Source organism: Salmo salar, chromosome 16, assembly GCF_965601325.2.
Source record: "Salmo salar chromosome 16, fSalSal1, whole genome shotgun sequence".
NCBI classification, from domain to species: domain Eukaryota; kingdom Metazoa; phylum Chordata; class Actinopteri; order Salmoniformes; family Salmonidae; genus Salmo; species Salmo salar.
This window is the reverse complement of record NC_138306.1, coordinates 88,374,222-88,391,589: the sequence shown is the minus strand read 5'-3', so window position 1 is coordinate 88,391,589 and position 17,368 is coordinate 88,374,222. Positions and strand designations below refer to the sequence as shown.

Below are 17,368 nucleotides of genomic sequence, written 5' to 3'. Positions count from 1 at the left end.
GTGTGTACATCGGTCTCGGGTGGAATGTTTGTTGATGTACACCTATGAGTAGAAACGTATCAAAATTACTGTTGTAATATATATTTATCGTAGTAATGTTGAAATCAAAAACTTTCCTAAAGAAAACCCGATCAGGCGGGATCATGAAAATAGTCCGTGAGCACTACCTGCGAGACGATATTTGGTGCGGGAGTGAAGTTTGTACAGAATGCAAGCAAGAAGAGTCTGTGTTGCAGAAAGACGCTTGCATTGAAAGCAACTTGTGTTCTTTCCCACACTATTTACTCCCAGACACAAACGTTGTGTTGAGCCAGGTACGTTACTGTGGAATAATGTCTAACGTAAACGTTATTATTAACAACAAATCAATACAAAAAGTACATGTCTAAAGTAAACGCTAGATTGTCCCACCGCATCACTACAGTTTAGATGTCTGACACGCCTGTGGTGAAAGTGTGAATTTATCAAGCTCAGGGTTTCCCAAGCTCGGTCCTGCCCCGTCCCCCGGGTGCACGTTTTGGTTTTTGCCCTACACAGCAGATGAAAATAATCAAAGCTTGATGATGAGTTAGTTATTTGAGTCAGCTATGTAGTGCTGGGGCAAAAACCAAAACGTGCAGGATCAAGTTTGGGAAACCCTGATCTAGCTAACACTAATTTGACTAACTTTCAGCTGTGACATTCTACCATGCTGAATCAATATCCCGTTTAATGTCTGTAGATTGATATCCTGGAGGATCCCTTGATCAAGAACGTGATCATTCTGCAGACTGTACTCCAAGAGGTCCGCCACAGGAGCGCCCCCATCTACAAGCGATTGAAAGACATCCTTCACGACAAGGAAAAACACTTTTACACTTTCACTAACGAACATCACAGGTAGATAACTGACTGTTTTGTAGTGATTTAAGGGGGTGCAGCCTAACTTGGTTTTGAATCAGTGACCCTTGGGGTTATCCCACCACTGACGCAGATGTACCAATTGACTGAAATAAGTTGAAGCAAGACTGAAGTCAGCATGTTTCCCAGCCAAAACAGTTTGGAAGAGTTTGCGCATATATTACGATGACATTTTGTGATGTTTTTGTTTCGTTTTTTGGACTTTGGCAAAAGCTTTTTAAGCCGTCCGTGCACACATTTTGTTCTGCTGTCCGTTCAACGAGTAACGACTCGTCCTCATTCACGGTTTCTCTTGAGAAATACTGCACCAAACATCCTAATCAGATGAAAAATTGCGTGACTAAGATCTCCTAGGCAAAAAAGTAAATTTATGACAGATTTATTGAGTTATATTAATTCTGACTATTTTGTGGAAGTGTATACTGGCTATGGCGTCTCAAAATGGACAAACAGTACTATTGCCATTTCTTTTCTTGTTTTTCAAGCCAAGGTCTTTTTAAGTTTGAGAGCACACTCGTTCAGCTAACCAAGCTCAGGCTAGTCGCCAGCCGAACTGAAGCATGCTGATGCCTTAACTGTCCATCCATTTGTGACCGATCAATGCTTTTCAAAGCAATGTATGGTTGTATTGTTCTGTTCCAGAGAAACGTATATAGAGAGAGAGCAGGGGGAAAGCGCCAACGATCGTAATGACAGAGCCATCCGCATATCTACAAAGTGGTACAGTGATCACCTGAACAACACCCCCACGGACAAGGGGTTAAAGGTTGTTTTGCTGACCAATGACCGGGGCAACAAGGAGAAAGCAGAGGAGGCCGGCCTGCTCACATACAGATGTAAGAAACAACACACCTCTGTTACCTCAAATCACATTTTATTGGTCACATAAACATGGTTAGCAGATGTTAATGCGAGTGTAGCGAAATGCTTGTGCTTCTAGTTCCGACCGTGCAGTAATATCGTAACAGCAAGTAATCTGACAATTTCACAACAACTACCTTATACTCCAAGATGAGACCGCTGTTCATGTCTTTAATATCACAATATCTGTTACCTCAATACTCCAAGATGAGACCGCTGTTCATGTCTTTAATATCACAATATCTGTTACCTCAATACTCCAAGATGAGACCGCTGTTCATGTCTTTAATATCACAATATCTGTTACCTCAATACTCCAAGATGAGACCGCTGTTCATGTCTTTAATATCACAATATCTGTTACCTCAATACTCCAAGATGAGACCGCTGTTCATGTCTTTAATATCACAATATCTGTTACCTCAATACTCCAAGATGAGACCGCTGTTCATGTCTTTAATATCACAATATCTGTTACCTCAATACTCCAAGATGAGACCGCTGTTCATGTCTTTAATATCACAATATCTGTTACCTCAATACTCCAAGATGAGACCGCTGTTCATGTCTTTAATATCACAATATCTGTTACCTCAATACTCCAAGATGAGACCGCTGTTCATGTCTTTAATATCACAATATCTGTTACCTCAATACTCCAAGATGAGCCGCGCAGCCCCGCCTCCCCGTGGCCGCTGCATGTCTTTAACCTTAATCACAAGGTCACAATACTACATAGGTTCAAACATGTCGACTACATGTTTACTTTAGGAGATGGCCGACTACATGTTTACTTTAGGAGATGGCCGACGACATGTTTACTTTAGGAGATGGCCGACTACATGTTTACTTTAGGAGATGGCCGACTACATGTTTACTTTAGGAGATGGCCGACTACATGTTTACTTTAGGAGATGGCCGACTACATGTTTACTTTAGGAGATGGCCGACGACATGTTTACTTTAGGAGATGGCCGACGACATGTTTACTTTAGGAGATGGCCGACGACATGTTTACTTTAGGAGATGGCCGACTACATGTTTACTTTAGGAGATGGCCGACTACATGTTTACTTTAGGAGATGGCCGACTACATGTTTACTTTAGGAGATGGCCGACTACATGTTTACTTTAGGAGATGGCCGACGACATGTTTACTTTAGGAGATGGCCGACGACATGTTTACTTTAGGAGATGGCCGACGACATGTTTACTTTAGGAGATGGCCGACGACATGTTTACTTTAGGAGATGGCCGACTACATGTTTACTTTAGGAGATGGCCGACTACATCCGTCCTCTGTTCCACACAGGTGAGGAGTACGTCAAGAGTCTGATAGCCAACCCTGAGCTGGTGGATCGACTGGCTTTGACCAACGATGACAAGGTAACTAATATCTACACAATATCACATTTACACATATGTACTTTCTGCAGCAGCTATTTTAGATTCATAGAGAAAGTTAGATCTGCATATTCATAAAGAATGTTAGATCTGCATATTCATGGTTATTCGTTTAATTTCTCTCTCTCTCCCTCCCTCAGAATGAGATCACCAGCAGTAAGGTGTTGTTCTCGGAGCACCTGCCCCTGTCTAGGATCCAGTCTGGGATTAAGAGTGGGACCTTCCAACAGGGAACGTTCCGGGCTAGCAGAGACAACTACCTGGAGGCTACTGTGTTTGTCCACGGAGAAGGAGATGACAGTACAGAGGTGAGTGCTGCTAAAGCATAGCTCATGTTCATTTGTGGATTCTGGCCGTGTAACCTGCCATAGAAGTATGGAACATTCTTTAAGTCCTCCAACAGTTATTGAATATTTCCTCATTGTTAGTTAGCTCCTCTGTTCATGTACCTGGTTTGGAACAGTATTATTTGTCCTTTACCATTGGATGGGAGTGGAGAATCTTTGATGCTGTTCTAAGTGCCAGCTGGTGACATGGGGATGAGTGAGTGAGCAAGGGATTGGATGGGAAATGTAAACGAAGCAGCGTTGGTTACCATGGTAACACGTCCTCTTCCTGTCCCACCCCTCAGGTTCTCATCCAAGGCCTACAGAACTTGAACAGGGCTGTCCATCAGGACCTGGTTGCTGTGGAGATCCTGCCTCTGAACCAATGGGTGGCTCCGTCGTCTGTGGTGCTGCAGGACGAGGGGCCCAAGGAGGATGATGTCACGGAGGAGGAGGAGGCAGAGTTGAAGAGTGGTCCGTCGGGGGCGGGGTCACGGAAGCCCACAGGCAGGGTGGTGGGGATCATCAAGAGGAACTGGAGAGCTTTCTGTGGCATGCTCTTCCTGTCCCAAATCAAAGAGGTGCGTCACCTCTCTGCTCTGTCAATCAACACATCAATCAAATCAAACCCTTCAGAAATCCTACATGAGTATTTGTCCATATGGATGCATATACCACCATGCTTTGGTTTCTCTTGTGATTATTTGTCGTCTGTCGTACTTGTTTTGTGCTGACGAATGTGAACAAGACCAAAGATATCTCATTGTTCCTGGTCTTTTACCCCTTCTTCCCTTCCCAGGCGACCCGTCACCTCTTCACCCCAGCTGACCGTCGTATCCCCAGGATCCGTATCGAGACGCGCCAGGCGGCCACGTTAGCAGGACAGAGGATCATGGTGGCCATCGACGGCTGGCCCAAGCACTCCAGATACCCTAATGTATGTGTCTCTCAGGTCTTTATTCAGCTGGGCTGCTCAGATGATCACGTATCATTACCGGATATCAATGTCTGGAGAAGTGTAGGATGTACATGATGTGCAGCGCGACTGCAATGAAGAGGACCTGGAACGCACCTCAATCATAGTCAACTGCTTCTCTCTCCTCTTTCTGTCTTTGAGGAGCTAGCAGAGACTAGGCACCATTCTCTCCTCACCCACCCTTCTCTCCCTCTCTCTCTCTCCTTCTCTCTCTCTCTCCTTCTCTCCCTCTCTCCTCCTCTCTCCCTCTCTCCTTCTCTCCCTCTCTCCTTCTCTCCCTCTCTCCTTCTCTCCCTCTCTCCTTCTCTCCCTCTCTCCTTCTCTCCCTCTCCCTCTCCTTCTCTCCTTCTCTCCCTCTCTCCCTCTCCTTCTCTCCCTCTCTCCTTCTCTCCTTCTCTCCCTCTCTCCTTCTCTCCCTCTCTCCTTCTCTCCCTCTCTCCCTCTCTCCCTCTCCTTCTCTCCCTCTCTCCTTCTCTCCCTCTCTCCTTCTCTCCTTCTCTCCCTCTCTCCTTCTCTCCCTCTCTCCCTCTCTCCTCTCCCTCTCTCCCTCTCTCCTTCTCTCCCTCTCTCCTTCTCCTTCTCCTTCTCTCCCTCTCTCCTTCTCTCCTTCTCTCCTTCTCTCTCCCTCTCTCCCTCTCTCCCTCTCTCCTTCTCTCCCTCTCTCCTTCTCTCCCTCTCTCCTTCTCTCCCTCTCTCCCTCTCTCCCTCTCTCCCTCTCTCCCTCTCTCCTTCTCTCCCTCTCTCCTTCTCTCCCTCTCTCCTTCTCTCCCTCTCTCCTTCTCTCCCTCTCTCCCTCTCTCCCTCTCTCCCTCTCTCCTTCTCTCCTTCTCTCCTTCTCTCCTTCTCTCCCTCTCTCCCTCTCTCCCTCTCTCCCTCTCTCCCTCTCTCTCCTCTCTCCTTCTCTCCCTCTCTCCCTCTCTCCTTCTCTCCTTCTCTCCCTCTCTCCCTCTCTCCTTCTCTCCTCTCCCTCCTTCTCTCCCTCTCTCCTTCTCCTTCTCTCCCTCTCTCCTTCTCTCCCTCTCTCCTCTCTCCCTCTCTCCTTCTCTCCCTCTCTCCTTCTCTCCTTCTCTCCCTCTCTCCTTCTCTCCCTCTCTCCTTCTCTCCCTCTCTCCCTCTCTCCTTCTCTCCCTCTCTCCCTCTCTCCCTCTCTCCCTCTCTCCCTCTCTCCCTCTCTCCCTCTCTCCCCTCTCTCCCTCTCTCCCTCTCTCCCTCTCTCCCTCTCTCCCTCTCTCCCTCTCTCCCTCTCTCCTCCTCTCAGGGCCATTTTGTTCGTAGCCTGGGAAGTGCAGGGGACAAGGAGACAGAGACGGAGGTGCTACTGCTGGAGCATGATGTCCCTCACCAGGACTTCTCACAGGCCGTCCTCAGTTTCCTCCCCAAGATGCCCTGGAACATCACAGAGGAGGTAACTGGGGGTCCTGTTATGGCGGCCATTTTGTGTCAAGACATATATCAATGGTTGTCAGCTGGTGGCTACGTTGTTGTAGCTATAACAATCAACAATTTGCTAACACTACTTAAAGCCTGTTGGTATAATTGCATTATGGTGTGGTTATAATACTTTATAAAGGCTCATAACATGCTTATAACAGGTAATAATGCATCACTAAACCTTATTTGATCTTCTATCAGGACATGGCTGTGAGAGAGGACCTGAGGAACCTGACTGTCTGCAGTGTGGATCCTCCTGGCTGTACGGACATAGATGATGCTCTGCACTGCAGAGACCTGCCCAATGGAAACCAAGAGGTAGGACACTGATGAACTAACTGTTTATCACAACATTTTATTGGACGGATGACGTAACAGAATCTATTTCATTGGTAATGTGATGGAACAGAATTTAAAGTTGAGAAGTGATCGTGCGTGTTTCATTGTGGGTTGAAGGTTGGTGTCCACATTGCTGACGTGAGCCACTTCATCCGTCCAGGCAACGCCATGGACCTGGAGGCTGCAAACAGAGGGACTACAGTCTACCTGACTGGAAGGGTAGGAGATCCTCTGTATCATCACATAGTAGCCTTGATGAACCCTAGCTAGCTCTTTTTAGTACGTCTTAAACGGCACCCTATTCCCTATATAGTGCACTACGTTTTACCAGAGCCCGGGTCAGAAGTAGTCCAAAATATAGGGAATAAGGTTCCATTTCAGTGTTGTATTGTTAACACAGCTGATTGTCTCCCACAGAGGATCGACATGGTTCCTGAACTGCTGAGCTCCAACCTGTGTTCTCTACGATCCAGTGTGGAGAGGTGACTTTAATACCTCCTTAAGACATCATTACCATTAGTGGTGTTCATGGTGTCTCCTCTCTGTAGGCTGGCCTTCTCTTGTATATGGGAGATCAACGACAAGGCTGAGATAGTCCAGACCAGATTCACTAAAAGTGTCATCAACTCCAAGGTAGGGGGAGAGTAAACTCACACATTTGACAATGTAACAGTTGTGATTGAGACAATGTAAGACTTAGAAATGCCCCTCAGGGATCAATAAAGTTTATTGAATTGAATGATAATTCTTCCTCCAGGCCTCCCTGACGTACGCCGAGGCCCAGATGAGGATTGATGACGCCAACATGAATGATGACACCACCAAGAGCTTACGAGGTCTGAACAGACTAGCCAAGATCCTGAAGAAACGGAGGATAGAGAAAGGGTAAGAGGTTACGAGGTCTGAACAGACTAGCCAGGATCCTGAAGAAACGGAGGATAGAGAAAGGGTAAGAGGTTACGAGGTCTGAACAGACTAGCCAGGATCCTGAAGAGACAGGATAGAGAAAGGGTAAGAGGTTACGAGGTCTGAACAGACTAGCCAGGATCCTGAAGAGACAGGATAGAGAAAGGGTAAGAGGTTACGAGGCCTGAACAGACTAGCCAGGATCCTGAAGAGACAGGGTAAGAGGTTACGAGGTCTGAACAGACTAGCCAGGATCCTGAAGAGATAGGATAGAGAAAGGGTAAGAGGTTACGAGGTCTGAACAGACTAGCCAAGATCCTGAAGAGACAGGATAGAGAAAGGGTAAGAGGTTACGAGGCCTGAACAGACTAGCCAGGATCCTGAAGAGACAGGATAGAGAAAGGGTAAGAGGTTACGAGGCCTGAACAGACTAGCCAGGATCCTGAAGATCAAATTTCAAAATCAAATTTATTTTTATATAGCCCTTCGTACATCAGCTGATATTCTCAAAGTGCTGTACAGAAACCCAGCCTAAAACCCCAAACAGCAAGCAAAGCATGTGAAAGAAGCACGGTGGCTAGGAAAAACTCCCTAGGAAAAACTCCCTAGAAAGGCCAAAAACCTAGGAAGAAACCTAGAGAGGAACCAGGCTATGAGGGGTGGCCAGTCCTCTTCTGGCTGTGCAGGGTGGATATTATAACAGAACATGGTCAAAATGTTAAAATGTTAAAATGTTCATAAATGACCAGCATGGTCAAATAATAATAATCATAGTAGTTGTCGAGGGTGCAACAAGCACGTCCGGTGAACAGGTCAGGGTTCCATAGCCGCAGGCAGAACAGTTGAAACTGGAGCAGCAGCACGGCCAGGTGGACTGGGGACAGCAAGGAGTCATCATACCAGGTAGTCCTGAGGCATGGTCCTAGGGCTCAGGTCCTCCGAGAGAAAGACAGAAAGAGAAAGAGAGAATTAGAGAGAGCATATTTAAATACACACAGGACACCGGATAAGACAAGAGAAATACTCCAGATGTAACAGACTGACCCTAGCCCCCCGACACATAAACTACTGCAGCATAAATACTGGAGGCTGAGACAGGAGGGATCAGAAGACACTGTGGCCCCATCCGATGATACCCCCGGACAGGGCCAAACAGGCAGGATATAACCCCACCCACTTTGCCAAAGCACAGCCCCCACACCACTAGAGGGATGTCTCCAACCACCAACTTACCGTCCTAAGACAAGGCCGAGTATAGCCCACAACGATCTCCGCCATGGCACAACCCAAGGGGGGGGGGCGCCAACCCAGACAGGAAGACCACGTCAGTGACTCAACCCACTCAAGTGACGCACCCCTCCCATGGACGGCATGGAAGAACACCAGTAGGCCAGTGACTCAGCCTCTGTAAAAGGGTTAGAGGCAGAGAATCCCAGTGGAAAGAGGGGAACCGGCAAGGCAGAGACAGCAAGGGCGGTTCGTTGCTCCAGCCTTTCCGTTCACCTTCACACTCCTGGGCCAGACTACACTCAATCATAGGACCTACTGAAGAGATAAGTCTTCAGTAAAGACTTAAAGGTTGAGACTGAGTCTGCGTCTCTCACATTGGTAGGCAGACCATTCCATAAAAATGGAGCTCTATAGGAGAAAGCCCTACCTCCAGCCGTTTGCTTAGAAATTCTAGGGACAATTAGGAGGCCTGCGTCTTGTGACCGTAGCGTACGTGTAGGTATGTACGGCAGGACCAAATCGGAAAGATAGGTAGGAGCAAGCCCATGTAATGCTTTGTAGGTTAGCAGTAAAACCTTGAAATCAGCCCTTGCCTTAACAGGAAGCCAGTGTAGGGAGGCTAACACTGGAGTAATATGATCAAATTTTTTGGTTCTAGTCAGGATTCTAGCAGCCGTATTTAGCACTAACTGAAGTTTATTTAGTGCTTTATCCGGGTAGCCGGAAAGTAGAGCATTGCAGTAGTCCAGCCTAGAAGTAACAAAAGCATGGATGAATTTTTCTGCGTCATTTTTGGACAGAAAATTTCTGATTTTTGCAATGTTACGTAGATGGAAAAAAGCTGTCCTTGAAACAGTCTTGATATGTTCTTCAAAAGAGAGATCAGGGTCCAGAGTAACGCCGAGGTCCTTCACAGTTTTATTTGAGACGACTGTACAACCATCCAGATTAATTGTCAGATTCAACAGAAGATCTCTTTGTTTCTTGGGACCTAGAACAAGCATCTCTGTTTTGTCCGAGTTTAAAAGTAGAAAGTTTGCAGCCATCCACTTCTTTATGTCTGAAACACAGGCTTCTAGCGAGGGCAATTTTGGGGCTTCACCATGTTTCATTGAAATGTACAGCTGTGTGTCGTCCGCATAGCAGTGAAATTTAACATTATGTTTTCGAATGACATCCCCAAGAGGTAAAATATATAGTGAAAACAATAGTGGTCCTAAAACGGAACCTTGAGGAACACCGAAATTTACAATTGATTTGTCAGAGGACAAACCATTCACAGAGACAAACTGATATCTTTCCGACAGATAAGATCTAAACCAGGCCAGAACTTGTCCATGTAGACCAATTTGGGTTTCCAATCTCTCCAAAAGAATGTGGTGATCGATGGTATCAAAAGCGGCACTAAGATCTAGGAGCACGAGGACAGATGCAGAGCCTCGGTCTGACGTCATTAAAAGGTCATTTACCACCTTCACAAGTGCAGTCTCAGTGCTATGATGGGGTCTAAAACCAGACTGAAGCGTTTCGTATACATTGTTTGTCTTCAGGAAGGCAGTCAGTTGCTGTGCAACAGCTTTTTCTAAAATTTTGGAGAGGAATGGAAGATTCGATATAGGCCGATAGTTTTTTATAATTTCTGGATCAAGATTCGGCTTTTTCAAGAGAGGCTTTATTACTGCCACTTTTAGTGAGCTTGGTACACATCCGGTGGATAGAGAGCCGTTTATTATGTTCAACATAGGAGGGCCAAGCACAGGAAGCAGCTCTTTCAGTAGTTTAGTTGGAATAGGGTCCAGTATGCAGCTTGAGGGTTTGGAGGCCATGATTATTTTCATCATTGCGTCAAGAGATATAGTACTAAAACACTTTAGTATCTCCCTTGATCCTAGGTCCTGGCAGAGTTGTGCAGACTCAGGACAATGGAGCTTTGGAGGAATACCCAGATTTAAAGAGGAGTCTGTAATTTGCTTTCTAATGATCATGATCTTTTCCTCAAAGAAGTTCATAAATGTATTACTGCTGAAGTGAAAGCCATCCTCCATTTGCGAAGGCTGCTTTTTAGTTAGCTTTGCGACAGTATCAAAAAGAAATTTCGGATTGTTCTTATTTTCCTCAATTAAGTTGGAAAAATAGGATGATCGAGCAGCAGTAAGGGCTCTTCGATACTGCACGGTACTGTCTTTCCAAGCTAGTCGGAAGACTTCCAGTTTGGTGTGGCGCCATTTCCGTTCCAATTTTCTGGAAGCTTGCTTCAGAGCTCGTGTATTTTCTGTATACCAGGGAGCTAGTTTCTTATGACAGATGTTTTTAGTTTTTAGGGGTGCAACTGCATCTAGGGTATTTCGCAAGGTTAAATTGAGTTCCTCGGTTAGGTGGTTAACTGATTTTTGTCCTCTGACGTCCTTGGGTAGGCAGAGGCAGTCTGGAAGGGCATCAAGGAATCTTTGGGTTGTCTGAGAATTTATAGCACGACTTTTAATGCTCCTTGGTTGGGGTCTGAGCAGATTATTTGTTGCAATTGCAAACGTAATAAAATGGTGGTCCGATAGTCCAGGATTATGAGGAAAAACATTTAGATCCACAACATTTATTCCATGGGACAAAACTAGGTCCAGAGTATGACTGTGGCAGTGAGTAGGTCCAGAGACATGTTGGACAAAACCCACTGAGTCGATGATGGCTCCGAAAGCTTTTTGGAGTGGGTCTGTGGACTTTTCCATGTGAATGTTAAAGTCACCAAAAATTAGAATATTATCTGCTATGACTACAAGATCCGATAGGAATTCAGGGAACTCAGTGAGGAACACTGCATATGGCCCAGGAGGCCTATAAACAGTAGCTATAAAAAGTGAGTGAGTAGGCTGCATAGATTTCATGACTAGAAGCTCAAAAGACGAAAACGTCATTGTTGTTTTTTTTTTTGTAAATTGAAATTTGCTATCGTAAATGTTAGCAACACCTCCGCCTTTGCCGGATGCACGGGGGGTATGGTCACTAATGTAACCTGGGGGTGAGGCCTCATTTAACACAGTAAATTCATCAGGCTTAAGCCATGTTTCAGTCAGGCCAATCACATCAAGATTATTATCAGTGATTAGTTCATTGACTATAACTGCCTTGGAAGTGAGGGATCTAACATTAAGTAACCCAATTTTGAGATGTGAGGTATCACAATCTCTTTCAATAATGGCAGGAATGGAGGAGGTCTTTATACTAGTGAGATTGCTAAAGCGAACACCGCCATTTTTAATTTTGCCCAACCTAGATCGAGGCACAGACACGGTCTCAATGGGGAAAGCTGAGCTGACTACGCTGACTGTGCTAGTGGCAGACTCCACTAAGCTGGCAGGCTGGCTAACAGCCTGCTGCCTGGCCTGCACCCTATTTCATTGTGGAGCTAGAGGGTTAGAGCCCTGTCTATGTTCGTAGATAAGATGAGAGCACCCCTCCAGCTAGGATGGAGTCCGTCACTCCTCAACAGGCCAGGCTTGGTCCTGTTTGTGGGTGAGTCCCAGAAAGAGGGCCAATTATCTACAAATTCTATCTTTTGGGAGGGGCAGAAAACAGTTTTCAACCAGCGATTGAGTTGTGAGACTCTGCTGTAGAGCTCATCACTCCCCCTAACTGGGAGGGGGCCAGAGACAATTAATCGATCCCGACACATCTTTCTAGCTGATTTACACGCTGAAGCTATGTTGCGCTTGGTGACCTCTGACTGTTTCATCCTAACATCGTTGGTGCCGACGTGGATAACAATATCTCTATACTCTCTACACTCGCCAGTTTTAGCTTTAGCCAGCACCGTCTTTAGATTAGCCTTAACGTCGGTAGCCCTGCCCCCTGGTAAACAGTGTATGATCGCTGGATGATTAGTTTTAAGTCTAATACTGCGGGTAATGGAGTCGCCAATGACTAGGGTTTTCAATTTGTCAGAGCTAATGGTGGGAGCCGTCGGCGTCTCAGACCCCACAACGGGAGGAGTAGAGACCAGAGAAGTCTCGGCCTCCGACTCCGACTCGCTTAATGGGGAGAACCGGTTGAAAGTTTCTGTCGGCTGAATAAGCGACACCGGTTGAGCATTCCTACAGCGTTTCCCTCCAGAAGCCATGAGAAAGATGTCCGGCTGCGGGGACCGTGCGAGGGGGTTTATACTAACGTTACTATCTGTACTTACTGGTGGCACAGACGCTGTTTCATCCTTTCCTACACTGAAATGACCCTTGCCTAACGATCGCGTCTGAAGCTGGGCTTGCAGCACAGCTATCCTTGCCGTAAGGCGATCGTTCTCCTGTATATTATAAGTACAACGACTGCAATTAGAAGGCATCATGTTAATGTTACTTAGCTTCGGCTGTTTGAAGTCCTGACGAACCATGTCCAGATAAAACCTCCGGGGTGAAAAAATTGAATGAAAAAAGTTGAGTGAGGGGAAAAAGTAAAAATATACGGTAATGAAAAAGTAAAAAACCGTCAGGTATCAAAGTAAGATCGGCAACAAAAACGCACAGCAGCGTAAACAAGTCTGCAAGTTGTGACCGGAAACAGGAAACAGGAGAGACAGGGTAAGAGGTTACGAGGCCTGAACAGACTAGCCAGGATCCTGAAGAGACAGGATAGAGAAAGGGTAAGAGGTTACGAGGCCTGAACAGACTAGCCAGGATCCTGAAGAGACAGGATAGAGAAAGGGTAAGAGGTTACGAGGCCTGAACAGACTAGCCAGGATCCTGAAGAGACAGGGTAAGAGGTTACGAGGCCTGAACAGACTAGCCAAGATCCTGAAGAAACGGAGGATAGAGAAAGGGTAAGAGGTTACGAGGTCTGAACAGACTAGCCAGGATCCTGAAGAGACAGGGTAAGAGGTTACGAGGTCTGAACAGACTAGCCAGGATCCTGAAGAGACAGGATAGAGAAAGGGTAAGAGGTTACGAGGCCTGAACAGACTAGCCAAGATCCTGAAGAAACGGAGGATGGAGAAAGGGTAAGAGGTTACGAGGTCTGAACAGACTAGCCAGGATCCTGAAGAGACAGGATAGAGAAAGGGTAAGAGGTTACGAGGTCTGAACAGACTAGCCAGGACCCTGAAGAGACAGGATAGAGAAAGGGTAAGAGGTTACGAGGCCTGAACAGACTAGCCAGGATCCTGAAGAGACAGGATAGAGAAAGGGTAAGAGGTTACGAGACCTGAACAGACTAGCCAGGATCCTGAAGAGACAGGACAGAGAAAGGGTAAGAGGTTACGAGGTCTGAACAGACTAGCCAGGATCCTGAAGAGACAGGATAGAGAAAGGGTAAGAGGTTACGAGGTCTGAACAGACTAGCCAGGACCCTGAAGAGACAGGATAGAGAAAGGGTAGAGGTTACGAGGTCTGAACAGACTAGCCAGGATCCTGAAGAGACAGGATAGAGAAAGGGTTTGTGACTATGTGATGTCAGTAGTTGAGACGGATCGTTAGAACTGTGGCAGATTGATGTATTCCCAAAAGTGATTAGTTGGTTGATGGATGGGTTGATTATGTTAATTGATCTGGTTGATCGTCTCATTAATCTATATGTTTTACTCTGGTTGGAATGTATAAATACATGTCTTTGTTGGTGATCTAACATGGTGGTTTTCCGTTGTGTGTTTCAGTGCGTTGACTCTCTCCTCCCCCGAGGTTCGCTTCCACATCGACAGTGAGACTCACGACCCCATAGACCTACAGACCAAGGAACTCAAGTACGTTGTCAGGCTTTTACAATCTAGAATTGAAAATAAGGCTTTTAGAATGTAGAATTGAAAATAAGGCTTTTAGAATGTAGAATTGAAAATAAGGCTTTTAGAATGTAGAATTGAAAATAAGGCTTTTAGAATGTAGAATTGAAAATAAGGCTTTTAGAATGTAGAATTGAAAATAAGGCTTTTAGAATGTAGAATTTTTAAAATAAGGCTTTTAGAATGTAGAATTTTTAAAATAAGGCTTTTAGAATGTAGAATTGAAAATAAGGCTTTTAGAATGTAGAATTGAAAATAAGGCTTTTAGAATGTAGAATTGAAAATAAGGCTTTTAGAATGTAGAATTGAAAATAAGGCTTTTAGAATGTAGAATTGAAAATAAGGCTTTTAGAATGTAGAATTTAAAATAAGGCTTTTAGAATGTAGAATATAAAATAAGGCTTTTAGAATATAAAATAAGGCTTTTAGAATATAGAATTTAAAATAAGGCTTTTAGAATATAGAATTTAAAATAAGGCTTTTAGAATATAAAATAAGGCTTTTAGAATATAGAATTTAAAATAAGGCTTTTAGAATATAAAATAAGGCTTTTAGAATCTAGCATTTAAAATAAGGCTTTTAGAATGTAGAATTGAAAATAAGGCTTTTAGAATGTAGAATTGAAAATAAGGCTTTTAGAATGTAGAATTTAAAATAAGGCTTTTAGAATGTAGAATTGAAAATAAGGCTTTTAGAATATAGAATTTAAAATAAGGCTTTTAGAATGTGTCTGTTCATGATGCTTGAAACTGTGCTGTCGTTTTGACCCTGACTAACATGGTTTAAACTTCAACAAGTTCAGCTGAATTCACATGAATATTAACAAGCTTTTTGTGGCCTGTCAAAGCATCCTGCTGTTTCCAGGTTTACCTTGTCACTGAGTTATAGCATCCAACAGTAGATCTCTGCTCAGAGACTTGATGTTCACGCTGTATCGGTGGCTTCAAATTCAAATAACTTTATTGTTCCCCAGGGAGACCAACTCGATGGTGGAGGAGTTCATGTTGCTGGCCAACATTTCAGTAGCTCAGAAGATTTATGATGAGTTCTCAGAGTGTGCTCTTCTCAGGAAGCACCCTGCCCCTCCTCCATCTAACTACGACATCCTCAACAAGGCTGCCAAGTCTAAGGTACATCTACATATTCAGACTGACTAGACATCAACATCTAAAACGCGTCTAATGACATCCATAGACAATACTTCTAGCTAAAACACAGTTTTAATAAGACTTGATCTTTTTTGGAGACAATTGTTCCTTTCCGGGTCGAAGGACAACAAAATAGGGACTGACGTAGAACCTTGGATAGATATCAATAATTACAACAAATAAACCCCCCGTTTCCCTTGTATTACACTTTCTGACATCAGTCTAATGTAGTCCTAACGTTGTTGTTTCTGACATCAGTCTAATGTAGTCCTAACGTTGTTGTTTCTGACATCAGTCTAATGTAGTCCTAACGTTGTTGTTTCTGACATCAGTCTAATGTAGTCCTAACGTTGTTGTTTCTGACATCAGTCTAATGTAGTCCTAACGTTGTTGTTTCTGACATCAGTCTAATGTAGTCCTAACGTTGTTGTTTCTGACGTCAGTCTAATGTAGTCCTAACGTTGTTGTTTCTGACGTCAGTCTAATGTAGTCCTAACGTTGTTGTTTCTGACGTCAGTCTAATGTAGTCCTAACGTTGTTGTTTCTGACGTCAGTCTAATGTAGTCCTAACGTTGTTGTTTCTGACGTCAGTCTAATGTAGTCCTAACGTTGTTGTTTTTGACGTCAGTCTAATGTAGTCCTAACGTTGTTGTTTTTGACGTCAGTCTAATGTAGTCCTAACGTTGTTGTCCCTCCCCTCAGGACTTGGTGATCCACACGGACTCGGCCAAGGCTCTGGCTGACTCTCTGGACGCGGCCCAGGTGGACGGCTTCCCTTACTTCAACACCTTGCTGCGTATCCTAGCAACACGCTGCATGATGCAGGCTGTGTACTTCTGCTCCGGGATGGACAGTGACTTCCACCACTATGGACTGGCCTCTCCCATCTACACACACTTCACCTCGCCTATCAGACGGTGAGAACACACACTTCACCTCGCCTATCAGACGGTGAGAACACACACTTCACCTCGCCTATCAGACGGTGAGAACACACACTTCACCTCGCCTATCAGACGGTGAGAACACACACTTCACCTCGCCTATCAGACGGTGAGAACACACACTTCACCTCGCCTATCAGACGGTGAGAACACACACTTCACCTCGCCTATCAGACGGTGAGAACACACACTTCACCTCGCCTATCAGACGGTGAGAACACACACTTCACCTCGCCTATCAGACGGTGAGAACACACACTTCACCTCGCCTATCAGACGGTGAGAACACACACTTCACCTCGCCTATCAGACGGTGAGAACACACACTTCACCTCGCCTATCAGACGGTGAGAACACACACTTCACCTCGCCTATCAGACGGTGAGAACACACACTTCACCTCGCCTATCAGACGGTGAGAACACACACTTCACCTCGCCTATCAGACGGTGAGAACACACACTTCACCTCGCCTATCAGACGGTGAGAACACACACTTCACCTCGCCTATCAGACGGTGAGAACACACACTTCACCTCGCCTATCAGACGGTGAGAACACACACTTCACCTCGCCTATCAGACGGTGAGAACACACACTTCACCTCGCCTATCAGACGGTGAGAACACACACTTCACCTCGCCTATCAGACGGTGAGAACACACACTTCACCTCGCCTATCAGACGGTGAGAACACACACTTCACCTCGCCTATCAGACGGTGAGAACACACACTTCACCTCGCCTATCAGACGGTGAGAACACACACTTCACCTCGCCTATCAGACGGTGAGAACACACACTTCACCTCGCCTATCAGACGGTGAGAACACACACTTCACCTCGCCTATCAGACGGTGAGAACACACACTTCACCTCGCCTATCAGACGGTGAGAACACACACTTCACCTCGCCTATCAGACGGTGAGAACACACACTTCACCTCGCCTATCAGACGGTGAGAACACACACTTCACCTCGCCTATCAGACGGTGAGAACACACACTTCACCTCGCCTATCAGACGGTGAGAACACACACTTCACCTCGCCTATCAGACGGTGAGAACACACACTTCACCTCGCCTATCAGACGGTGAGAACACACACTTCACCTCGCCTATCAGACGGTGAGAACACACACTTCAC

General features: G+C 45.5%; 1 protein-coding gene across 2 annotated transcripts in view; it reads left to right on the top strand.

Moving 5' to 3' along the window:
* LOC106596303 (exosome complex exonuclease RRP44) overlaps window positions 1-17,368 on the top strand; it is a 28,095-nt gene continuing 10,727 nt past the window's right edge. For both annotated transcript variants that reach the window (XM_082963161.1, XM_082963160.1), the window contains exons 1-16: window positions 1-314; window positions 722-879; window positions 1,543-1,736; window positions 3,074-3,147; window positions 3,306-3,473; window positions 3,797-4,072; window positions 4,291-4,428; window positions 5,726-5,872; window positions 6,100-6,216; window positions 6,355-6,456; window positions 6,655-6,719; window positions 6,786-6,870; window positions 6,995-7,122; window positions 14,006-14,092; window positions 15,102-15,258; window positions 15,979-16,193. In XM_082963161.1, the coding sequence (XP_082819287.1) occupies window positions 96-314; window positions 722-879; window positions 1,543-1,736; window positions 3,074-3,147; window positions 3,306-3,473; window positions 3,797-4,072; window positions 4,291-4,428; window positions 5,726-5,872; window positions 6,100-6,216; window positions 6,355-6,456; window positions 6,655-6,719; window positions 6,786-6,870; window positions 6,995-7,122; window positions 14,006-14,092; window positions 15,102-15,258; window positions 15,979-16,193 (2,330 nt within the window). In that variant the 5' untranslated portion in view covers window positions 1-95. The remainder of the gene's footprint in view (window positions 315-721; window positions 880-1,542; window positions 1,737-3,073; window positions 3,148-3,305; window positions 3,474-3,796; window positions 4,073-4,290; window positions 4,429-5,725; window positions 5,873-6,099; window positions 6,217-6,354; window positions 6,457-6,654; window positions 6,720-6,785; window positions 6,871-6,994; window positions 7,123-14,005; window positions 14,093-15,101; window positions 15,259-15,978; window positions 16,194-17,368) is intronic.